The 25577-nt window shown below is 48.6% G+C and overlaps 1 protein-coding gene across 2 annotated transcripts in view; it reads right to left on the bottom strand.

Moving 5' to 3' along the window:
• COL5A1 (collagen type V alpha 1 chain) overlaps positions 1 to 25258 on the bottom strand; it is a 251115-nt gene extending 225857 nt beyond the window's left edge. For both annotated transcript variants that reach the window (XM_032232562.1, XM_032232563.1), the window contains exon 1: positions 24812 to 25258. In XM_032232562.1, the coding sequence (XP_032088453.1) occupies positions 24812 to 24908 (97 nt within the window). In that variant the 5' untranslated portion in view covers positions 24909 to 25258. The remainder of the gene's footprint in view (positions 1 to 24811) is intronic.
• Positions 25259 to 25577: the final 319 nt, after the last annotated feature.

The raw sequence follows: 25577 nt of genomic DNA, 5'->3' as shown, positions 1-25577 counted from the left end.
ATCTCTGATTCAGATTAACAGAGTTGGAAGAGAACCTCTGTTCTAAGCCATCTAGTCCAACTCCTCTGCCCAAGCAGGGCAGGACCATTTCGGACAGATGGCAGCCCAGCCTCTTCTTGAAAGCTTCCATGAGGATGAGCTTCCACCTCAGAGCAGCGCCATGTGCCCAGGACTGCACAGAAGAGGCTGCCTCAGGGGTGCAGCGTGATATCGCCCCAAAACATTATTCCTTGCCACGGAGGGGAGCAAGAGCCAACATGCTGCAACAGGCGTCCCTCCTTTTTCTTTTTCAGGCTGAAAAAAGTAACTTTTAGAGAAGCTCAACTAGGTCTGGATGGCTCTTCTTCATGCTGGACAAAATGAAGAGGCGACAACAACCACGGCCTTGGGGCCACCTGGAAAGTGCCCGGTTCTGTCCGCAGTTGAGGCAGCCGAGTCGGTCCCGAGTCCACTTTCAATTCCCAGCCAGCTCCCTCTCCCTGCGTTGGGAGACCCCAAGCAACGCCCATAGGAAGGAAATCAGAAAGCTTCACTTACAATCTCGCCTCCACTAACGGTCAGAACAAACAGAATTGTGGGGGCAGCTGTGCCAGCGTGGAGACCTCTGCTAACTCAGCATTCCTGAAATGACTGCCAGATGTGCTCTGCATAAAACCCGAACGTGGCTCCAGCGACATTTGAGAATGCTGCAGCTTAGAGAAATCTAACAGACGCCCTGTTTTTAAAGGTATTTCTTGGTTAGTTTTTGCATTGTTGACAGAAAGTCCTGCTGGCCTCTCCTCTCCCAGACTGACTTTTTCCCTTCCCCATTTCGGGTGGAAAGATCCATTCTCCAAGCAAAGCTTCCTTTCTTGTTGGCCTGTAGAAAATGTGAGGGGGGAACTCTCTCTTAGGAGAGGTGAGGTTGCAGCCCAAAAATAAGCGGTAGACTTTTTTGCCAGGTTGTTCCCCATTTGCAGGACTTTGTAACAAATTCGCACTAACTACTCTTTTGCTTTTCCAGGGTGCATTTGACTTAAATTGACTCGATTTAAATCATGATTTAAATTACTAATAAAAGGCTTGATTTAAATCAACTCAATTTAAATCACAATTTTTAAAGAGCCACTGTCACCTCTGTCCCCCAGCGGCTCCTCCTCTGACCCATGTTGACTCACCGACAGTCCCAATATTGCAGAATCTAGAGCCTCATATGCTACATAACTAAGCTCCATTTCAAGCTGAATAAACTAAATTATGAATGTCTCTTACATGGAAAACTATCTTTAGATAGATTTTTACTCCAAAAGCATTTTATTAAAATAAAATTGATAAAGATAAAATAAATCCAATTTAAATTTTAAAAATCCATTTTTTAAAAATCATCTATTTTTACCCACCCTGTGCCTTTCCCTACTTCAGAGTTCCCGTGCTCAGCGGTGGGGCCACGTCCCTCTCTGGCTCTCTTCTTTATCGGAAGAAAAATTGCCATTGGATCAAGGGTTTTTCCACCGTAGCCAGATTATAGTTCCCTCTTGCATTGGGTGCATTTCTTGAAGACTACATGGAAAACTATCCTAAGAAGCGAGGATCCAATCATAAGTTGGCCGACTTCTCCTCCCTCAGTTTTCCCTGCCAAAGGTCCAGGTTCAATTCCTATTTCTCCAAGAAGGCTGAGATAAAATTCCACACAAGGCAATGTGGTCGAAGCCACGATTCTTTCCACATCTCTGTCTTAGGCTGCAGGCTGCCATAGCTTGCGGGTGACTTCGGAACTCAGGAGGACAATGTCTGTGGGTTCTTAATGCTCTCTGAGCTTGGTTGTTGTTTTTGCAGAAGTTTTGGTGCCCAGCTAGATAAACATATAGAAGAGCACTGATGATGTTACCTAGCTGGTGTCAACCCTGAAGTGAACCTGGTTGAAGCCATTGGGAGAGTTCAGAGTTGCCACATAACAGAGGAAGGTGGGAAATAGCTAGAGGGGGATTTGTAGCCAAAACAATAAAATGTTCCTGTGGGAACCAAGGACAGGTGGCTGGCCAAAGGAGGAGCAAAAACCAGGCAACCGGCCAGCACCTGGATTGGACAGCGTGACCAGTGATTTGGAGGAGGGGGCACTTTTACTTTTAATCAGGTGAAAGCCGCATGAAATTTCAGAGTCGGCTTTCACCAGTTGTGCCAATATGAAGTATCCAATAAACTCTTCTTTGACGAACCTGCCTGCCTCAGAGTTCTGTTTTCTATGAGTGCATTACTTGGAATGCTGACAGTGGGTAATAAACGCTCAGAGAGCACCAAGGACTCCATATTCAACCCACAGCAACAAATAGTCTCTTCTCCATAGTGAGGGGGGAGGAGTATCCAGAATGGGTTGACCTTATCCTCTCATGATTGGTTTGAGTCAGATAAGCTCTTTGGGCTCCGCCCCCTGGAAGTGAGCCTGCCCAGTTTTCTGACTCAAAACGATCGTGAGAAGTTGCTCATTCGAGAGCTCCAGGAATTTACTAGGATCTAAAGGAAAATTCATTTGGACCCGTCGAGTTTTGCCTCCCTGCTTCACACACAGCCTCCTCCTGCAGGATTGGGACTGCCACTAGCCCCCCTGGGGCGGCAGGCTGCCCTGGACACTGAGGACATCCGAAGACTCTCAGTGAGGAGCTTGGCCGGGCAGCAGGAGGAAGGGCAAAAGCCTCTAGCAGGCAGCCCTAACCAGGAGGACGGGCAAAAGCCTCTAGCAGGCAGCCCTAACAGCTGAGGCTTGTAAGAGCTGGAGATTTGACTCACCCCAATCAAGGGAAAGGTTGCACCTCTCCAGACCTCCAGTAATTTACAAAGGATTAAAGAAAATAAACTTGGACCCGGAGAATCCTGCCTCCCTTCATCGCACACAGCCTCCTCCTGCAACGACTGGATTGCCACAAGCCCTCTGGGGCGGCACGCTGCCCTGGCCATTGAGTGAGATGGAGTCACTCTGTGAGGACCGTTGCCGGGCAAGCAGGAGAACCGGGCACACATGCCTCCTAGAGGCAGCCCTTGATGAGAGGCTTCTCAGGAGCAGAAGCGCTCCTCCGCTCCCCTCAGCCACGAGGGTTTTTAAAAAGGAAAACCTGTGCTGGCAGCTATCACCAGTGGACAAGGTGAGAGCCGGAAAGGCTCTAAAACAGCTGCGGGAGATGAGCGGCAGCCGCATGGCAAGCCTGCAAAGGCAAAAGCCATTTCCATGTGCTCCAGCAAAGAGGAGCCTTTTGAATTTGGAGCCGGGGGCCATCTTGAAGCCACGTGGTCCAAGATGGCGGCCCCCAGCAGCTCAGGAGGCCGGCAGGACAACAACCACCACCTGAGGAGACCTACAAAGGTGAGAGACGATCGCAGAGGCATTGGCCAAGAGCGAGGGAGGCAGCAAAGGGCCAAAAGGAGGCCTATCAAGGAGTTAAAGAGGCAGGTGGTGGATCAATCCCCCCCCAAGCCTACTTCCTTGTTGAATCACAAAGGCAGCTGCCACAAGGCTTGCAGGAAGAACCACCCCCTTCCTACCTTTCTGGCTGCCAAGTAACAGGAGAAGGCTTCCTCCATAAGAACATTCTCCTTTAATTAGGAGACAGAGCGGGAGGGGCGAGAGGCTGACCGGCATCCGTAGCAAGCTGTGTTTGTCATGGCTAATTCTTGATTCCCCCTTAAGAAAACTCTCCTTTAATTAGGAGACAGAGCGGGAGGGGCAAGAGACTGATGGGCATCAGTAGCAAGCTGTGTTTGCCATGGCTAATTCTTGATTCCCCCTTAAGAAAGCTCTCCTTTAATTAGGAGACAGAGCGGGAGGGGCAAGAGACTGATGGGCATCAGTAGCAAGCTGTGTTTGCCATGGCTAATTCTTGATTCCCCCTTAAGAAAGCTCTCCTTTAATTAGGAGACAGAGCGGGAGGGGCAAGAGACTGATGGGCATCAGTAGCAAGCTGTGTTTGCCATGGCTAATTCTTGATTCCCCCTTAAGAAAGCTCTCCTTTAATTAGGAGACAGAGCGGGAGGGGCAAGAGACTGATGGGCATCAGTAGCAAGCTGTGTTGTCGTGGTTAATTCTTGATTCCCCCTTAAGAAAACTCTCCTTTAATTAGGAGACAGAACAGGAGAGGCGAGAGGCCTACTGGCCCCAGTAGCAAAAACTGTGTTTTGTTTTGTTAATCCCAAGCCGGCAGCCCCCTGCAGCCTGGAAAAACGCAGGGGGGGGGGAGAATATTCAGCCCAGCTGCTAAAGTGCAGCTCCCAATGGAGCCCCCAATCAGGTTACTGAAGACCTTCCAAGGGTGGGGGTGACTAGGCAAACGGCTAATGCAATACAATACAATACTATGCAATACAATAGCAGAATGGGAAGGAACCTGCAGGCTTTCTAGCTCAATCCCCTGCCCAGGCAGGATATCCTATACCATCTCAGACAAATGGCTTCCTATGGTTGATTAGGCTGACTCTGTAAACCACCTAGAGAGGGCTGAAAGCCCTATGAAGCGGTATATAAATCTAACTGCTATTGCTATTGTCATTGCCACCCAACAGCTTCTTAAAAACTGTTGGGGCTCTCACAATGTCTGGAGGCAGGCTGTTCCACTGATTAATTGTTCTAACTGTCATGAAATTTCTCCCCAGCTCTAAGTTGCTTCTCTCCTTGTTTAGTTTCCACCCATTGCTTCTTGTTCTGCACTCAAGTGCCTTAGAGGATAGTCAGGCAGCCTCTTCTCTGTGGCAACCCCAGAGATATTGGAACACTGCTATTACGTCTCCCCTAGTCCTTCCTTCCAGTAGACTAGACCTACCCAGTTCCTGCAAACCGTTCTTCATAGGCTTTAGTCTCCAGTACCCTGATCCCCTGTTGCCTTCTCTGCACTCTCCTTAAGAGTCTCCACATCTCTTCTACATCATGGGGACCAAACTGAGTGCAGAATTCCAAGTGTGGCCTCCCAAGACCTTAAAAAGTGGGATTAACACTTCATGGGAGCTTGATTCTATTCCTCTGTTTATGATGCCAAAAACTGTGTTGCTCTTCTGGCAGCTGTTGCACACTGCTGACTCACATTAAAGGGGTTGTCCACTAGGACTCCCAAGATCCCCTTCACAGTTACTACTGTGGAGCAAGGTATCCTGTACCTGTGCACTTCACCTTCATTGCCTAAAGGTAGAACCTTACTTCCTTGAATCCCATTTTCCCTAGGTAGTGCCCAATGTTCAAGGGTATCAAGATCCTTCTGTAGCTTTAGCCTGTATTCTGAAGTGTTGGCTATTCCGGCCAGCCGGGGGTCATCTGCTAACCTGATGACACCCCCCCCCATCAGCCGTTAACAAACAGAGAGCTAACAGTCATTCCGGCTCCTTCTTATGACCGCTTGAGATAACAGCAGTTCTTAAAGAAACAGTACTACTATCATGGCATATATTTTGCTATCCCAAATGTTAGCTTACACACCTACACCCTCATCAAATCACTGATGAAGATGTTGAAGAGTACTGGGCTCAACACTGAACCTTGGGAGACTCCCTGCACTCTTCCCTCCATGAAGAGGCAGTTCCACTGAGGAGTACAGGTGGTGCACCGGTTACCAAGGCACCTGGGGTGACTAGGTCTAACCCACATTCTTCTACTTTATCTAATAGTAGGTTATGGTCTACCTTATCAGGACTTGCTGAAGTCCAAGTTAACTATATCAATGGCATTCCTATGGTCCACTAGGGTTGTCACCGTAATCTAATATGGCCAGTCTGGTATGATCTGTTTTTGACAAACCCATGTTGGCCTTGGGCTCTCGAGACGGTTTTTTCTTCCTTTCTGAAGGGGGGGAATCACATCAGCAATTCTATAGTGGTTCTCCGGTACTCCAGGATCTCTGATAGATATAGTTTCAGTTGTTTGGAGATTTGTCCGCCTGCTCCTTCAGACCCCTGGGTGTAACCCACCCGGTCCTGGGAATTGGACCTTGCCTAAGATAGACAGGCTACCATTTCTTCCCTATCTCATCTTGGGTTCCTAATCTGAATTTGGGATGCGGTTCTTGATAGGTTGGATTGTTTATCCCTTCGGGTAAAGACAGATGCCAAGCACGAGTTAAATAGTTCGGCTTACCCCTGCTGCTTGTCACCTTCGGGCCACTTCTCCCAGCAAGGGACCAATCGTTTCCTTAATCTTTCTTGGTTTATCAGGCGGGAAGATGCCCCCTTTTGTATTTTATTCTATTTCATTATTATTATTGTGGTTGTGGTTCTTGTTGTTATTATTATTAATTTACCTTTGCGGCAGGCCTTTATTGTGAGCCTTAGCTCCCCTCACTCCATCTTTACACACACTCTAGTGGCCGCCCATTAAACTCCGTCTGTGTTTACATTCTGAATATCTCTGCGCTAATCCTAGCCATAGAATCATAGCACCCTTATGGCCGGGGCGGGGGGGGGGGGGAAAGGGTCAGACAGGCTGGTCCCCATGCCAGAACCCACCACAAACTCAGAATGGGATGCCCGACTATGAGAGATCGCAGAAGCACCTCAGATAGCCTATGAATTTAGACAACATTCGCTGAGGGCAGAACATACAGCAGGGGTGGGTTCATCAGAGCCGGCTGGCTCAACCGGACCAAGGGGCCAACTTGGAGCGGAAGCTGCAGCCAGTTGACCGCTTGGCGGTGGAGCGGAGCATCCTGAGGAAAGACCTCTTCTCCCCCAGGGTGATAAGGACCATCCAGGCCGCCCGCAGGCCCTCCACAGAGCGCATCTATGGCTCCACGTGGCGGGCCTTTGACTCTTGGTGCAACTCCCGGGGTTCAACCCCATCCAGGCTACGGTGCCTCAGGTTCCGGACTTCCTCCAGGCGGGCCTGGATAGAGGGGTAGCTCCTAACACAATTAGGAGACAGGTCTCAGCCATCTCATCAGTTCTCCTGTGTGGCAGAAATCAGAGCCTGACACACCACCCCATGGTCAGGCAATTCCTTAAGGGGGCCTCCAACCTCAGACCACCTACGGTACACAGGTACCCTTCCTGGGATTTACACAGGGTATTGGACGCTCTAACGGGCGCCCCATTTGAGCCATTACAAACAGTTTCCCTTAAGTTCCTGACCCTGAAGGTGGCTTTCCTGGTGGCCATCACTTCCGCCAGGCGGATATCCGAACTGCAGGCGCTGTCCACCAGGGAGGATCTCTGTGTCTTCCACCAAGATAGGGTGGTGTTACGGCGGGATCCATCCTTAATTCCCAAGGTGTGCTCCTGCTTCCATCGAGCCCAGGAACTGATTTTGCCCAACTTCTGTCCAGACCCTTCTCACCCATTGGAGAGGAAGTGGCACACTCTGGACGTTAGGAGGGCTCTGAGGATTTACCTCAGGAGAACCAGGCCAAACAGGAAATCCGAAGCCCTGTTTGTCTCCTTCCAACCAGGATCCCTGGGTAATAAGGTAACTTCCACCACTATCGGCAGGTGGCTGCGAACCTGCATTGCCACTGCTTACCAATCGCAGGGGTTACAGACACCAAATCATATCACAGCCCACTCCACACGGAGTGCAGCCACATCCACGGCCTGGGCCACACAAGCATCCCTGGCCGAAATCTGCAGGGCAGCCACATGGACTTCCCCCTCTCCCTTTGTTAGGAACTATAAGTTGGACTCCTTTGCCTCGGCAGAGGCCTCGTTCGGCCGCAGGGTGTTGCAGGCGGTTCACAGGGCAGGACCCGTGCCTCAACAGGCCTGAGTGGGGGACATAGGGCCTCAGGGATCTCCCTCCCTAGGGACGTGCAGGCTTTGGTACGTCCCATTCTGGATACTCCTCCCCCCTCACTATGGAGAAAGGGCGTTGGTACTTACCTGATATGCCTCTTCTCATAGTGGGGGGAGGAGTATCCAGTCCCTCCCTGACTATGTTTGTACAACTAAGTGTTATGTTCATTGTTTATATTGTTATTTAATTATTGATGTTGAAGACAATAAGAGCAAAAAAAAAAAAAAACTGAATCAAGAGTCTGGAGCGAATGATGCAACAAGTCGGAGAGAGCTCTTCGTCATAAAACTGGGCAGGCTCACTTCCAGGGGGCGGAGCCCAAAGAGCTTATCTGACTCAAACCAATCACGAGAGGATAAGGTCAACCCATTCTGGATACTCCTCCCCCCACTATGAGAAGAGGCGTATCAGGTAAGTACCAACGCCCTTTCTCTTAGCATCATCGCATCTCCTGAACAGAAGAGGCTGGAGAGAGAAACAGACACCCCTGCCTGCCCGTCTGCCCACCTATCTTTTCATCTCTACTGTACCTCTGAGCAAAATCTTCCTATAGCTGGCAGACATAACCCAGGAGACATTGAATGTGAACTTCCAAAGCTCCTGTAATCCAGGGGAATGACCAGAGGGCTGGTAAAGAGGTTGTGTAGATTGTACCAAACTACAAAAAAGAAATTATTGGCCAATCACCTTGAGATCAATAACTGGGAAAATCCCGGAAAAGATAATCAGACAATACATTTGGGAACACCTAGAAATGAACAAGAGGATTAAGAGAAGCCAGCATGGGTTTGTTAAAAACAGATCATACCAGACAAAACCTATTGCCTTCTTTGAGAAAGTGATTAAATTAGTGGACCAGCAAAACACTGTGGACATAGTGTACTTGGGCTTCAGTAAGGCATCCAACAAAGTAGACCACAAAGTAGACCACAACCTAATACTTGGTAAGATGGAAAAATGTGGGATAGACAGCGTCGCCACCAGATGGATTCATACCACACTCAAAGTATAATCCTCAGTAGGACTACATGTAGATGTACATATAAGCACTTTAGAACTAAGGAGAAATTGTTCTAACAGAACAATTAATCAGTGGAACAGAAGTTGCCTTCAGAAGTTGTAAATGCTCCAACGCTGGAAATTTTTAAGAAGAGACTGGATAACCATTTGTCTGAAATGGGATAGGGTTTTCTGCCTAATCAGGGGGTTGGACTAGAAAACCTCCAAAGTCCCTTCCAACTCTGTTATTCTAGTTCTGTTTCTAAATATTTTACATGGAGGGAAGCATGCAGTGGGCAACTTCTGTCTTAGGCCCAATACAGCATCTTCATAAATGATTTAGAAGGGAATACAGAGGGGAACTTGTCAAATTTGTAGATGGCAACATTGGGGGGGGGGGGGCTGGAATTGCTGACATTTTGGAAGATAGACTCAGAATTCAGAATATCCTGAGCATTAGGCCCCATCCAACAAGGTGCAATTCAGTGATGAAAAAAGCAAAGTCCTGAGCCTAAGGAGGAAAAACCAAATGCACGGGTACAGAATAGGCAGGACCTGGCCCAACAGTAGTAACTATAACAGGGATCTAGGACTCCTAGTGGGCAGCCATTTAATTATAAGCCAGCAGTGTGCTGTGGCTGCCAAAAAAGACGATGCAGTCATGGGCTGCATCAACAATCAAGACCAAGAGAACTAACAATACCAGTTTATATTGCCCTAGCCAGCCCCCGCTTGGAATACTGCATACACTTTAGGTCACCATAGGACAAAAAAGAATCCTGAGATCCTAGAAGTGTGCAGAGAAGAGCAACAAAGATGATAAAGGGCTAAACCATATGATGAATGATTGAGGGGGTTGGGCATGTCTACCCTATTGAAAAGAAAGAATTAAGGTGGACATGATAACTGTCTTCTGGTACTTGAGAAGCTATCACAGAGAAGAGGACAACAATCTATTCTCCAAAGCACCTGAGGCAGGACAAGAAGTAACACATAAAAACTTATCAGAGAGAAGCAACCTAGAACTAAGGAGAAATTTCCTAACAGTGAGAACAATTAATCAGTGGAATGACTTGCCTCCAGAAGTTGTGGACGCTCCATCACTGGAGGTTTTTAAGAAGAGACTAGACAGCCACTTGTCTGAAATGGTATAGGTCCTCCTGCTTGAGCAAGGGACTGGACTAGAAGACCTCCAAGGTCCCTTCCATCCATGTTATTCTACATTCTATGCCCTGCTTTGAGGCCATCAGGACGAATAAAATGGCCACTAGAAACAGAAGGCCTTCAAATTGGAACCATGGCCAGCCAGTGTTTCCAGGACTTGGTTCAACTTGGTTTGGCACTTCAGAAAACATCCAAGTTGAATCTGGATATAATCAGGGGTACCAAATTCAGACCTAGGCCAAAGTCATCCAAGCCAGGGTTGTCCCAAAGGTGTTTTTTCAAGAGGGCACTGGACTTTCTGTTTTTTTCTTTGAAGTTGTTTCCCTTCTCATCCAAGAAGCTTCTTCAGAGAAGCTGAAGGTATTTGGGGTCCATACTTCAGAGCTGAAGAAACTTCTTGGATGAGGAAGCCAAACGTCTTCGAAGGAAAACCAGAAAGTCCAATTGCCTCTTGAAAAAACACCTTGGGACAATCCTGGCCTGGACGACTGAGAATTTCCATAGACATTTGTACTGTTGTTGGACCGGAGCAAGATACGTTAGAAAAGCAGGATGTAAGTAAAACCATAGGGTGATATTATTGCCACTTTTTAACCAAACCAGATAGGCTTGAACCCCTAGGATTTATTAACTCAGTTCCCCTGATCTCCCTTCCTCTCTCAGCTCCTGCACAGGTTTGGAGAAGGCTGGCTACTGACTTATTCAAGAAGAGCTGTTTCCAATTATTAAGCTATATTTTGTTGCTCTATGTCTTGCCACAAAAATGTCATTTTATTTATTTATTTATTTTGGAGAACACCATACTCTTTCTTGAAACGGTTTTCCTATGATGTCGAAACCATCTGCTTTATCCTCAAGTTTAAGTGGAACATCTAAGGTACAGTATTTCCTCCTAAAATAAAACTTAACCATGCCTTTTCTGGAAAAGAATCCATGGAAATAATTTCACTTACATCTTTTTCAATTTTCAGTGGAAACATTAAAGAGAATCTTCGGTACATGCTCTCATAGGAATTTGTTTGTGTAAATCCTGTGAGTTCCCAAAGGATTTACTACTGCCCAGAAGGTTTATGTGAAATTATTTCTTCCAAGTGGGAGTGGAGTGGGTGGGGTGGGGTGGAGTGGAGTGGAGTGGAGTAGAGTAGAGTAGGTGGAAGGGACCTTGGAGGTCTTCTAGTCCAACCCCCTGCTTAGGCAGAAAACCCTATACCATTTCAGACAAATTGCTATCCAATCTCTTCTTAAAAACTTCCAGTGTTATGTAACATAATTCTGTTTATGTTGTACTCAAGAAATCTTAACATCAAATGCTGGTGACCTTAAACTCCCTTACCACATCTAATTCAAGGAAGAACAACCTCTGGGTCTAGACGAAGAAAGATCACTGCTATGTATGAGTTAAATATAAAGATGGTTTCATAATTATAATATGCCAATATAATCAACAGAAGTATAAATAAGCCAATATAAAGAGAAATTTAGCTAAAACTACACTGTTACATTATTACTATTGTTACCAGTATCCTGTAGAAAGATATACCTTGGCAATGCACTGTATTCAAATGTTTATGAATAAAAAAAAAAAGGATGGGCTGAACAACGATATTTACAATGCCTGCATCTGGAGATTTTCCCCCCCCCCCCCAAAGAAATGGACACTGACCAAGCTTGCAACTAGTACCACAACTAATAGCGCAAGGATGCAAGAAGTCACCTCCGGAGAAAAGAGAAGAACCGACAAAGCACGTCGAATCCAGAACCCCTCTCAACTGCTTGATTCAAGCGCAGACAGAGGGGCACCGAGCAGCAGAGGGCAAAAAAACAGGCAGCCTGCCAAGAAAGCCACCCTGGCCCTGCCTGGAAACCTGCTAACCTCACAACGATCCCGAGAAATGGCGCTGGAAGGGGTGGAGGTCGTTGAGTGAAATGAACCCTCTTCTACCTGGATGAGAACAGAGGAAGCCTTAGCCAATCCTGAGCCATTCTCAACTGCTGGGAGGAACAGCCTGCAAATCCAAAGATGGCCCATTTTTTTCCATTCACAGTCTTACATCTGCACTAAGCTTCATTCCCAGCAAACAGATCCAGGCAGTTTAGCTCAGAAATTAAGCCTAAATTTATTTAGAAGCCCAGCCTGGGTGTCAAATCTGGCTTTGTCCTGGATGTGATGGCAGCTTTTGATGGACCACAACCACAAATCATATTCTACCTCACTGCGATTACAATGGGAGACCAACGTAAGCATTTATGCACATTTAAAAAGAAACCTGGTACAACAACCAAAAACTTAATTCTCAAAAATGTGGAATTATCCCAAAATTGTTATAGCAATAGCAGTTGACTTATATACTGCTTCACAGGCTTTCAGCCCTCTCTAAGCGGTTTACAGAGTCAGCATATTGCCCCAACAATCTGGGTCCTCATTTACCCCACCTCGGAAGATGGAAGGCTGAGTCAACCCTGAGCCGATGAGATTTGAACAGGCCAACTGCAGAACTGCAGTCAGCTGAAGTAGCCTGCAGTGCTGGCATTTAACCACTGCGCCACCTCAGCTCTTTGTGCCTTGTAATGCATATTCAGGAACAATCCACACAAACACTACATATATTCTGAACAAATATGCAAAATAAATTACATTATGTTTGCAAATATTTGCAAACATTATACACAGTAGACAAAATTGACGAGAAAAAATGCATTTAAAGGTTAAGTACACCAAAATGAATGTGATTTCAGTGCAAACTATTAAAAACATCAATTCCAAAAAATCAAATTTGAGCCAGTAACAAAAGCTATAAAAATAAAGCTGCCAAGTAGTACAGATTTCCCCATCCTTATTAAAGAATGCCTCAGTTGTGAGATCACCATAAATGCACATGAGGACAGTAGTACATTAGCTAAGGAAGAAATGAAAAATGCAGCAAAATACAAAGAGAATCAATTGGTTAGTGGCAAAGACATCAGGCGGGAAGCAGGAGGTATGAATTCCCTATGAAAGTCATGACTTGGGCCAGTTCTTCTTTTAGCCCAGGCCTACCTCACAGGATTGTTGTGGAGAAATAGGAAGGAGTACGATGTATGTTCACCGCCTTGAGTTATTTTTTTAAAATGTCATAAAAAATAATCTCATAACTAAATAAAACATGGCATTGTAGGAAGCCACACCTGATTGGAGCACAGAGTCAAAACCCAAGCAACTCGTCTTTCTATGGTGGCCATCCAACTGGGCAACTGTGAGCTTCTCAAACCGACCAGGACAACCCCCCAAAGAAACCCAGAAATCTGAGCCCCCGGTGGCTAATTGTGGCCTCTGGCTACAACCACAACCTCAGGGCACAGACCAATGATTCAATGCAGTTGTAATCCCAAGGAAAAGTTTCCAGATCGAGGTAGCCTTCCCTGGGGACGTCCATTCTCAGGTGCTGCTGTCCTTTGGTCAAAGCCAAGAACCAAGAAGAAGTGAGGAGGATTTGGGAGGAGGAGATTTTGAGAATTTTGTTTAAGTGCAGATTTCTGTTCTCCGACTCCTGATCACATCCTATATCCCCCAAAGGGCTCTTTTAGCATGTGGGGGTGGCCCATCCTTGGCAGTGAAGTTTGCCATCTGTCAGAAATGGTGTAGGGAATCCTCCTTGGGTGGGGTGGGGGGGTTGGTCTAGATGATCTACAAGGTCCCTTCCAACTCTGTTAATCTCTTAATCTGATTCTAGAAGAAAGCTTACAATTCTGCAATTGTGTTGAACCTCAGGAGCAGTGGTACCCGAGATGTGGCTGATCAGCCAACAGCAGAAACATCCATCATCCACACCTCCAGGACAGGGCATGCCAATACAAAGCATCTGAACAGGAGTCATTCAATCAAAACAAGTGCTGCCTCCAAAAACAGCCCCTTTGATTATGCGCAGCCTGCAAGAATCATCTCACACCAGCCATCTCTCTGGCACTCATCTGAAGTGCGCAGTGCCAGAAAGGAGCACACTGACCAAAGGAGAAATCCTTTTGCCTCCTGTCCCCGTTTCTGGGATCGGGGTGGTCAGGCCCATCATGGAGCAGCATCTTACAGGCTTAACATCAGCACCTACACACCCCATACACACACACAACCACTCTGCCCAGGCTGTCCTGATCTCTGGGGAAGGAGACATGACCCATTTCCACTCACTGAATGGACGCCTGCAGAAGGTATCTCTGTTCGGTCCCGTTTGGTCTGGAGAAGGCCAAATATGCTTCAATACGCTCAGATGATAACAAATCAACAGGATTCTGTCAAGCAGCTTCCAAATCATCCAAATGTGCCATGTATTGAGACTCTAGAAAAAGTGCAGAGAAGAGCAGCAGGATGATGAGGGGACTGGACGCTAAAACATAGGATGAAGGGTTGCAGGAATTGAGCATGGCTAGTCTAGGGAAGAGAAAGACCAGGGGAGACAAGATAGCATCTTCAAATATTTGAGGGGCTGCCAAAGAGAGGAGGGGGTCAAGCTATTCTCCAAGGCACCTGAAGGCCAGATGAAGAAGAATGGATGAAACTGACCAAGGAGAGATTCAACCTGGAAATAAGGAGGAATTTTCTGACAGTGACAACAATCAACCCATGGAACAGAAGTTGCCTTCAGAAGTGATGGGAGCTTCATCCCTGAAGCTTTCAAGAAGAGACTGGACTGTCCTCTGTCAGAAATGGTACAGGGTCTCCTTGGGTGGGGGGGTTGGACTAGGTGACCTACAAGGTCCCTTCCAACTATGTTAATCTGTACCTGTACCTTCACATTATGATGATGATGACGATGATGATGATGATGACGATGATGATGATGATGATAATGATGATGATGGCTGGTCTCCTGCTTGGGGAGGTCCCTTCCAACTCTTAATCTGTTAAATCTCTTAGGGTTTCATGCAGGTTTTTCGGTGCTTAAGGCAAAAAAAGGAGCATCTTTCCAAACTCACTTTATAGTCACATCCTGTTGGCCTCCGCAGTTTAGCCCGAGGACCACCCTGCAGGTTCTGTTCCCCCCATCCCAAAGCAGGGAGCAGACCTCCTCCAACAAGGCCTTCCTTGCTGCTGGCTGCCCTGTACAGACAGTCTTTGACTTATAATGGTTCATTTAGTGACTGTTCAAAGTTACAACGGTACTGAAAAAGAAGTGACTTATGACCATTTTTCACACTTACGACCATTGCAGCATCCCCATGGCCACGCAATCAAAATTCAGGCACAACTGACTCACACTTATGATGGCCACAGTATCCTGGGGTCACGTGATCTGCTTTTGAGACCTTCTGATAAGCCAGGTCAATGGGGAATCCAGATTCACTTAACAACCATGTCGCTAATTTAAAAACTGCAGTAATTCACTTAACAGCCGTGTCAAGAAAGATCGTAAATGGGGGCAAAATTCACTTAACAACTGTCCCGCTTGACAACAAGATTTTGGGCTCCATTTTGGTCGTACGTTGAGGACTACCTGTATTGATTTCAAATGGAGGCTGCTCTCCTCAAGGGGTCTCAAAGACTCCAAAATAATGAAGTTATATTCCCGGCCTGGCATCCATCAGCCTGAACAGCCTTGAGGATCCCAGAGGTAACATCAAGGGGGCGTCTATTCTTCCCACCATCAACGCCAACCTGCCTCCCTCTCAACCAGGGAGAGAGAAGTGAATCTGCCTGTGGGAGTTGCCCATCAGGGCCAGAAGGCCAAAGGCTTCCCAACCTGGCGCTCTCTCCGTTTGGCGACTGATGTCAACTCCTATCGACTGCAACCACCCTGGATAAAGGATGGTGGGAGGTAGAATCTGAAGCAACTGGAGGAGGGGCTTATAGAAGGGGAGGTCTTGGGAACCTCTGGTTGCCAGAAGGCAGTTCGTGGGGAACATCATCGAGATACAGAGATACAGAGATTAACAGATTTGGAAGGGACCTTGTAGGTCATCTAATCCAACCGCCCACCCAAGCAGGAGACCCTACACCAGTGTTGGCTAACCTTTTTGGCACCGAGTGCCAAAAACAGGAGCATGCGTGTGCATGCTGGAAACCGGAAGAACGGCCCGCCCGGTGCGCATGCATGCACTGGGAAGATGATCTTCTGGTTTCTGGTGCATGCATGCATAGTGGTCAGCTGGCTTTGCATGCACATGCATGTCAGAAACCAGAAGGCCAAGTGACTGGTGTGCATGCGTGGTGCTGGAAACAAGAAGAGCAGCTCCGTCTCTTCTTGAAAGCTCCCAGTAATGAAACTCTCACAACTTCCGAAGGCAACTTCTGTTCCATGGGTGGATTGTTCTCCCTGTCGGAATCCCCCATCTGGAGTTCAGAGATGTTCTAGCTTCCTTATATTTGGTTATTCCATTTAGATTATCTACTTTATGCCCCACGGGTTTATTTAACCTTCTGCTTGGCAGGGCAAGTGCTATTTTCCCTCACTACATTTCTATTTATTTATTTGTATTTGTATATTGGGAGCCGCCCAGAGTCAGGCTGGAATTGGCCAGCACCAGCGGGGAATATACAAATAAATATAGGCAACCCATATTGTCTCATTTATGTATTTAACAAATTTGAATACTCGGAACCTGGGTTTCAGGCTGAGGTTGACACTCAGTGTGGGCTTCTGCCACTTGCTTAAACTGAGAAGGGGCAGAGAGTATAGATACTGAAAGCCCGGGGACTCTCAGACTTGGTCACAACTTGAGAACAGTGACCCTGTCTTTCCAGACAGGACGGGAACTCTGGCTGAGCAATGTCTGGTCAAGAACTTGAAACTCCAACTGGCAGCCTCTTGCTGAGAAGGTCTGAGTTCAGGAGACAGGGCTTCTGGCATGCAAACCGTTTACTTCCTCCTTCCGGTTCTTTTACAGGTGTCAGATGAGGAAGCTGGTCTCATCCTCTTTAAGGATTGGATTCACCAGACAGCCATGCAACTCCAAGACCCTCTCAGAGTTCCTGCTTTGAAGCCTGGTTTCACCCAGTCTATAGGTGTACTTTTGGTTTTTCTTCAACCCTGGGCGTTACCTAACAAAATGAATTTAATGTAGAGACAAGTAAAGTCCCTACACTTAGGCAAGAAAAACCAAAAGGACACCTATAGACTGGGTGAAACCAGGCTTAATAGCAGTGACTGTGAGAGGGATCTTGGAGTCTTAGTGGACAACCAGCTTAAATAGGAGCCAGCTGTGTGCACCAGCAGCCAAAAAGCAACACAATCCTAAATTGCATTATCAGAGGAATCAAGATCAAGGGAGGTACTAATACCACTTTATAAAGCCTTAGTAAGGCCACACCTGGAATACTGCATCCAGTTTTGGTCACCACACTATAAAAAAGATGTTGAGACTCTAGAAAAAGTGCAGAGAAGAGCAACCAGGATGATTAGGGGACCAGAGGCTAAAATATACAATGGACGGTGTGCAGGAACTGGGTCTGGCTAGTCTAGGGAAGAGAAGGGACCAGGGGAGACAGGAGAGCATCTTCCAATACTTGAGGGGCTGCCACAGAGAGGAGGTTTTCCAAAGCACCTGAAGGCTAGACAAGGAATAATGAATGGAAAACTGATCAAGAAGAGATTCAACCTGGAAATAAGGAGGAATTTCCTGACAGTGAGAACAATCAACCAGGAACAGAAGTTGCCTTCGGAAGTTGTGGGAGCTTCATCACTGGAAGCTTTCAAGAGACAGGACTGCCCTCTGTCAGAAATGGTGTAGGGTCTCCTGCTTGGGTGGGATGTTGGACTAGAAAAGGGAAAAGGGCGGCATATAAATCCCAATAAACTAAACTATAAACTATAGATGACCTACAGGATCCCTTCCAACTCTGTTAATCTTATCTAATCTAAAACCCCACTAAGCCTGCTAAAATAGCTTCTAGATTGCACATGAGGAGTAATTCACAGATTGCCACTGCTGGCTAACCCAACCTTTCTGCAAGATATTTCTTGTCTGTCAAAGAGAGAAAAGGGGCCGGCAATACTAATATGTCACCAATCTTCCACAATCTTGGCCCAGCAGCCCAGTTGTGAAGGGCTGCAACCTCAGTGCTGGCTCCTCACATTGAGCACTTAGCTGGGGCATCTAGGAATCACTTCCCTCTTGGCTTTGGAGCAGAGTGATGGACAGATGTTACTTTGCTTCTCAGGAATGACGGGCTCCGCCAACAGCAACAGAACCACCAGACATTGGGAAACTGAAGGGGGGGAGAGTGAAGTCTCTTTGCAATTCTAATTAGCCAGGAATGTTTGGTTCCAAATGTCATAGTTTGGATGTGGAACAGTCAAAAGCAAATGAACCTTTCTATGAAGATAAAGACAGAAAAACATTCTGTTGAATATCAAGGAATTGAACCATTTCAGAAGTTTTGGCTTTATTCTCAGAATGCCAATGTCCTGCTTTTGTAAACAAGATTGAATTTTCTGCAGAACATTATCAATTTCCCAGGAGGTTTGCTGGAGTTCTCTCCCAGGTTCCAAGACTCAGTTACTCTAACAGATTAGCAGAGTTGGAAGGTACCTTGTAGGTCATCTAGTCCAACCCTCTCCCACCCAAGCAGGAGACCCTACACCATTTCTGACAGATGGCAGTCCAGTCTCTTCTTGAAAGGCTCCAGTGATGGAGCTCCACAACTTCTGAAGGCAACTTCTGTTCCGTTGGTTGATTGTTCTCACTGTCAGAAAATTCCTCTTATTTCCAGGTTAAATCTCTCCCTGGTCAGTTTCCATCCATTGTTCCTTGTCTGGCCTTGGGGTGCTTTGGAAAATAACTAGACCCCCTCCTCTCTGTGGCAGCCCCTCAAGTATTGGAAGGCTGCTATCATGGCTCCCCTGGTCCTCTTCACTAGACTAACCATGCCCCGTTCCTGCAACCGTTCTTCATATGTTTTGCCTCTAATCCCTTAATCATCCTAGCTGCTCTTCTTTGCACTCTTTCCAGAGTCTCCACATCTTTTTCTAACCCTACCCAAAGCCCCTTCCACTGTCTGATGTCCTCCAGATAAGATGGTGCTTCCATTGCAAAGCCAGTGAGCCAGATTCCCAATGTATCTGGAGAGGGGCAAGTTGGTGGAGGCTGCCCAACATCATCATCAGCTGTACATGCATGCCCACTGAAAGGCACGGTGAGCCTGCCTGTTACTTGAAAGCAATTGTCACAGAAAGTTCAGCTATGTCTGTTTACAAATACAACAAGGGACAGAAAAGTGTTTTGGCCTGCATTTAAGACGCCATTCATAAGGTCTACATGTGGGTTAGGGCAGGATCCACATCCTGGAAGCTGTAGGAGAGATGGCAGAACCTGGGATGGAGTCAAAAGAGGGATCAGCCTAGAATCCCTAAGTAGCCACAGGAAAAACTTGGTCCAACCTCCCTTGAGTGCCATGGACCCTAATTTAATTCTAAGCAGGGGCCACCAGTCATTGAGAAGGTTCCTGTGCAGAGGCATGAGTAGCAATAAATCAATTAATCAAGCTTTCACATGTGGCCCTGGCCTTCCATGTTCGAAAGAAGCCCCCCACTCACCCAGTTTGTGCTCCTGTAAAATCATCCAGACTTTATAAAGATTCACTTGAGGAGTGCCAGCAGCTCAACCCTTTATGCCAGCCAGTCCTCTTCTCACTCTCAGGTTGGCAGCTACAAGCACAATAAGCAGCGGCAGCTGGGAATTCTGCCTGCTGACCCTCACAACACCAACATCACCCTTGGTATTCCCAAAGTTAACCACATGACTTCCAGGTAAGGCTATAATTGGCACTTCATGTTCCAACTCAGTATCTTGAATTAAGGACACCACCTGGTTTCCCTGGAAGAGCCTAGACTGAAGGGTCCCAAAGGGGCTTTTTTTTTCAGGAGGCAAATGGACTTTCTGGTTTTTCTTTGAAGACGTTTAAATTCTCATCCAAGAAGCTTCTTCAGCTTCAGTCGAGGCAGAACTATTACATCACACATTTTGCTTGACCAGGGAAAGTCCTGGAGCCAGCCTCTCTCAGAGCAGACTTCTTTGAAGACATTTCACTTCTCATTCAAGAAGCTTCTTCCCATCCAAAAAACTGAAGAAGCTTCTTGGATGAGAAGTGAAATGTCTTCCAAGAAAAACCAGGAAGTCCGGTTGTCTCTTGAAAAAAGCACCTTTGGGACAACCATGACCTGGATGGCTGAGAACCTCCGTGGACATTTAGACTGAAGGGCCCACTGGATAAAGACTTCCTCTAATTGTTGCTGCACTTATTCATAAAACCCCATTTCCCAGGTGTCTCTTTCAACACCCTCAAGACAGAGGGACAGAAGCAATTCTGACACACAAACACACAGAGATACATTTTTAATCTAAGAAAGGCAATCTTAACCAGAGATCCTGGTCTGCATGTCCTCCCACAGCCACATTAGAAAACATTTTGGCCAGCTGCTTTCCTTGAAGAGCATCCGGAGACTTCAGCTAGTCCAGAATGCGGCCGCGCGAGTGATCGTGGGCGCACCACGGTTCGCCCACATAACACCGATCCTCCGTGAGCTGCACTGGCTACCTGTCGATCTCCGGGTGCACTTCAAGGTCCTACTCACCACCTATAAAGCGCTCCATGGTAGTGGATCTGGCTATTTGAGAGACCGCCTTCTGCCAATTACCTCCCTGCGTCCCATCAGATCGCATAGAGTTGGCCTCCTCCGTATTCCATCCGCCAGTCAGTGCCGACTGGCGACTACTCGGAGGAGAGCCTTCTCTGTTGCGGCTCCGACACTATGGAACAATCTCCCCGTGGAGATTCGTACCCTCACCACCGTCCAGGCCTTCCGCACAGCCCTCAAGAACTGGCTAGCCCGTCAGGCCTGGGGATAATCTTATTTTTGCCCCTCCCGAATGCTGAGTGAATGTTGAGTTTTACTGTCTAATTTACTTTTGTGCACATTTCTTTTTGTATTGTCCTACACTCCCCTTCCTTTTTGATTTTAAGCCGCCCTGAGTCCCCTCAGGGAAAAGGGCGGCCTATAAATGTCTAATAAATCCAAAATCCAAATCCAAATGGAAGCTGTGTGCCCCTGACTGTTGCTGTATGATGTTCCCAAGGCAAAAGGATTGGAGGATGCTTTTCCAGATGTTGGCAACCCTCCTGCCAACAGCACCACTCCTGAGTATGAGATCACATCCACACCTGCTCTCGGCCTTTCATCTCCCACATCTGGATTTCTGGCACGCAGCAGAAGCACAAAGAAGAAAACCAGCCTTGTTCCTCTTCATTCCACTCCGTTTTCAAGCTGGCCTGAATGTAGCAAAGGCAGCTTATGCAAATGGCACGAGATTTACTTCCAATGCCCACCACCTGCCTCGGATCAAACACTACTGCTCTCTTCAGGGCGATGCCAAAGGCTGGAACTCTGCTTGGGGGAGCGGGTCCCTCCGAAAGCAGCATCCGCTCGTTCCCCTGCAGAAGAACCACCAAGTGGAGAGGGTCCCCGGCTGACCACTGCAGCAGCCCCTTGTACCTCTGGCCAGAATCATTGCAAAATCCCAGGATTCGGTGGGAATCCACCGAAGCAGTGCAGCCATGGCATGGGGAAACAATGCTCAACCAGGGGAGGAAAAGTGCCGCATGACCAACTTCCAAAGCCAAAGGGCCTTTCTCTTGCAACCGCTGCTTTTCTTTTCTCCCTCCCTGCAAAATCTGGCAGACAAAGACCCATGATGCAACCCGACTTCACTGGTGGAAAGTCATCGCAGAACTATTACGTCATACATTTTGCTTGATCGGGGAAAGGCCCGGAGCCAGGCTGCTGCGCTGCGAGGGGGGGAGACTTCTTGCAGCAAAGCAGCCCCCAGGCTCAACCCCAATGCATTTGGGAGACTTGCTGGCCGGCCTTGAGCCAGGCACTTCAGGGCCGGGTGGGGCCGTCCTTCCATTCCAAAAGAGCACTCACCAACTCCAGAATAAACAACTTCTGGCTCTCTGAAATCTCTGATGTGAATTGTATAATGCAAAATGGATCCCGACATCCACTCCAGAACGAATTCCTTCTCCAAGGTTTTCCAGATCCAGCGAGAGGCCTCCAAGGAGGCCAAGGGGCAAGAATGTCATGGCAGGAAAAACCCAGCATTGAAAAGAGAGAGAGAGAGAGAGAGAGGGAGGGAGGGAGGGAGGGAGGGAGGGAGAGGGAGATGGAGATGGAGAGAGAGAGAGAGAGAGAGAGAGAGAGGGAGAGGGAGATGGAGAGGGAGAGAGAGAGGAGCGCAGCCAAGTGTTCGTCCCGCCCATCCCTTCCAGATCCTCGCCTGATCCCTTCCCGGGCCATCAGCCCTGGAAGCTGGGATCCCTGCCCAACTTTGATCCAGGATGAAATCTGTTACTGTCTCTCATTCGCTGCCACAGGCACAGCCAACGATAACCTCCTGAAGGCAGAGGAAGACAGGATGAGGCCTGGCACATTAAACAGCTCCTGATGGCCCTAGTTAGAAGGCAGCTGTGGTTCATCGGCAGGCCAAGATGGAAGGAGGCCTGTTGCCCAACCCAAGCCCCGAGAGCCTCGGACCTCCTCCTGTCAGGGCTGATGGTGCAATTGCCTCCCCTCCTCACTTCATCATAGTGACTGATTGATGACATCTGAACCGGTACAAGGTATCCTTCCTGAGCAGGGGGTTGGACTAGAAGACCTCCAAGGTCCCTTCCAGCTCTCTTCTATTCTACTACCCTGTTTTCCCCAAAATAAGACCTAACTGGAAAATAAGTCCTAGCGTGGTTTTTTCAGGATGCTCATAATATAAGCCCTACCACCCCAAAATAAGCCCGTCAGATGAATGCATTTAGTGCCATGTTTCCCGAAAATAAGACCTAATGAAAATAACCCCTAATGCATCTTTTAGAGCAAAAATTAATATAAGACCCAGTCTTACTTCGGTAATACATTCATCTCTCAACAAAGTGGATTTCCATTAGCCAAATCCACATGGCATGCAAAGTAATGGATTCAAGAGCTCATCAAACACACAAAAGGGGGCTTCCCGAAGTTAAGTCAAGGACTGCTAGGGAAGGAGATCCCAATATTTTTTAAAGGCTCCTGCAAGCATGACATCTGAGCTCAGGCTTCTGAGCTGAGTAATCCCAATGAAATCATCGGGGGATGTCACACAAATCCTCTTTCCTTTTGAAGGGGGCAATCACAGTACCACCAAGCGCTGGAAGGGGTGCCAATGCTCCCACCAGCAACCCTGTGATCCCCAAACGGTGCAGCAGGGGGAGAGGCTGGACATGCTCAGATACTCCCTACTTGACCTTGGTACTTAGCTGAACAGCTGCACACCTGAACCCACCTGGAGGGTCTTATCAGTTTGTGATGAGGCAGAGAATAGCCATGGGGGGGGAGGTGTCCATAGGTTATGGCAACTGCGTCCCTACCCTTCCAGAAAGCTAACACCTGGCAGTCCTTGGCCTAAAGAACAGCATAAAAGCACCGAATTCCTTTGAAAGATGTCCTTTTCTTGGTAAGCATTTCTTTTATCACCAACTCTAAATAATTAATGCACACTCAGACGGAAAACTCTGATTCAAATGAAACTGTCTCTATATTAAAGAAGCATTCACTGCAACACTTAATGGCAAAGTTCTGGAGATCTTTTGGGGAGTTGGCCATTTACACGTGCAAAAGCTTTCTGGAGTCTGACCTTCAAAGCCACTTTCTGGGTCCCAGTTCCCACGAGATCTGTGCCTGCCTTGGAGCAGCTCTGCCTTCACTCTGGCTACCAAGGCAGTTCTGGCTTCCCAAGGTTTGTCAAGCTGCACCCGTTTCCACGGAGCTTACTACGAGCAACTTCTCTCTCAAAACACAAAGACAGAGCCGCCCAGCAGCAAATAATCTGACGGGTCAGCTCTTGGGACACGGATGCCAGTTACGAGGTCAGCTGCCTTTGCTTGTGAAGCCAAGTGGCATCGTCAACCTATGAGGGAGCCATAACAGGGATTCCACTGGCACGGAGCCCTGTGCATCTCTCGCTGGCACGGTGGGTATAGTGTGCCACTATAGCCAAGATGCACACATGAACTTGCTGCACAGAACATCCAGGGGCTCCTGTCATTCTCTTTTGTGCTCAGGAAAAATGGGAGGTTCAGGTTTGGGAAACACGCCCCTCCCTTGGTATTAGTCCTTTATTTCCCATCAAGTGCAGAGAACTCGTTTCACCCAACTATCTCAACCCCAATGCCAGCCTCAGAATAAACAAGCAAATGTGCTGAATTTTCCCAGTTTACTTCTGTTTCCATCATTTTTTGAGGTTGGTTCTCTCCCCTGGTCTGTTAAGTCCCTGGGGATTCTGCAACAGTCATGATGTCATGTTTGATTGATTTTGCTACAGAAGTATAGAAATATGGCTGCATCCTAAAAAGACGCTGTTAACAGTGACATATTTTAGCATTTTGAGATCACTTCCATAGCAATACAGCTTTAAAATGTAAAAAGGGACTTCAATCCACACCCAGCGCTGGAAGAGAAGAACGCCAGTTCTCCTCCCCTCCTGGGTGGCAGATATGGAAGGAATATTGGGAGCCTTTTTCTTCCAAAGGCAGCATAGGATGGCCGGGTGAGAAACCCCTTTTTTGAACAGGCGCCTGAGCAGCATCCACTAGCAGCGCCGGGTCCCACCGAGGCAGCACATGGGGGCGTCCGCACACTAAGTTCCTCCCCGTTTGCAAAGCTCCCGACTGTCCCAGGGAAAAAGTTTGCAGCCACCGGCACCGATTCTGCCCGCCCCAAAGGAGCCGTCCCAAAGGCGACGAACTCTTGCCGGGGAGGGAAACGCTTCGCCCTTCTTAAAGAACCGCTGCTCCCCCCCCCTTCCCTCCCCTTCTCCGTGGCTCAAGGCTTCTCCGCTGACTTGGCCCCCTCGGAAGAAGGCAGGCGATGCGGGGCTCCCGGGCGCGCCGCTTGCTCGGGACGGATGCTGGGGCGCTCTTACCTGCGCGGCTGTGGGCGAGGGCGGCGAGCAGGAGCAGCGCCAGGCTCCCGGGCCGCTTCAGCCAGCTCCGCCGTTTCCACCGGGTGTGCGTGTCCATGTCGGCGGCTGGTCCGGGCGAGGCGCAAAGTGGGACGGCGGCGCTCCGGGGCGGCTGCTCTGCCGACACCGGCAGGCGCTGCGGGAGGCTCTCGGACTAAGAAGCGGGCGGCTCCCCTCCCCTTCGCCCCCGGCAGGACCCTCCTAGACGGCCATGGGCTGGGCGGCGGCGGCGGCTGCTGCTTCTCTCCCTGCGCAGCCTGCTGGCCCGGCGCGCGGCTGGGGAGGCTCGGGGGCTCGGCTGGCGCGGGGAAGGTCCGGGCGCTGCGCTGCCCCCTCGGCGTCTCCTCCCGCCTCTCTCCTCCCGACCTCCTTCCGGGGCGCCGCTCGGCAAAGTGAGGTCGCCCCGCTTTCCTGCCCCGCCAAACTTTCGGGTCCCCCCCCTCGCCCCCTCCCCTTTCCCCGCGTCAAGCCGACGGAGCCGAGCTGCCAATCCGGGAGGCCGCGGCCAATCGCGGCGAGGAAAGCCCCGGTCCCGCCTCCGCTCCGGGGGCGGAGGGCGCCACGAAGCTTTGCCTGTGTGGCAGGGGCGGCCGGCGCTCCCCCCCCCCGATCTCGAGCCCGCCCCGGCCAGGCCCGCCCGCTGCCCCAGCCCAGCCCAGCGCCCCCAATACCCGGCCTGGCCCGTGGCGAGATGCGGATGGCCCGGACAGGCTTCGCTTGGGGTCTT

The sequence above is a fragment of the Thamnophis elegans genome, chromosome 16 (assembly GCF_009769535.1).
Source record: "Thamnophis elegans isolate rThaEle1 chromosome 16, rThaEle1.pri, whole genome shotgun sequence".
NCBI classification, from domain to species: domain Eukaryota; kingdom Metazoa; phylum Chordata; class Lepidosauria; order Squamata; family Colubridae; genus Thamnophis; species Thamnophis elegans.
This window is presented reverse-complemented; position numbering and strand designations above follow the sequence as displayed.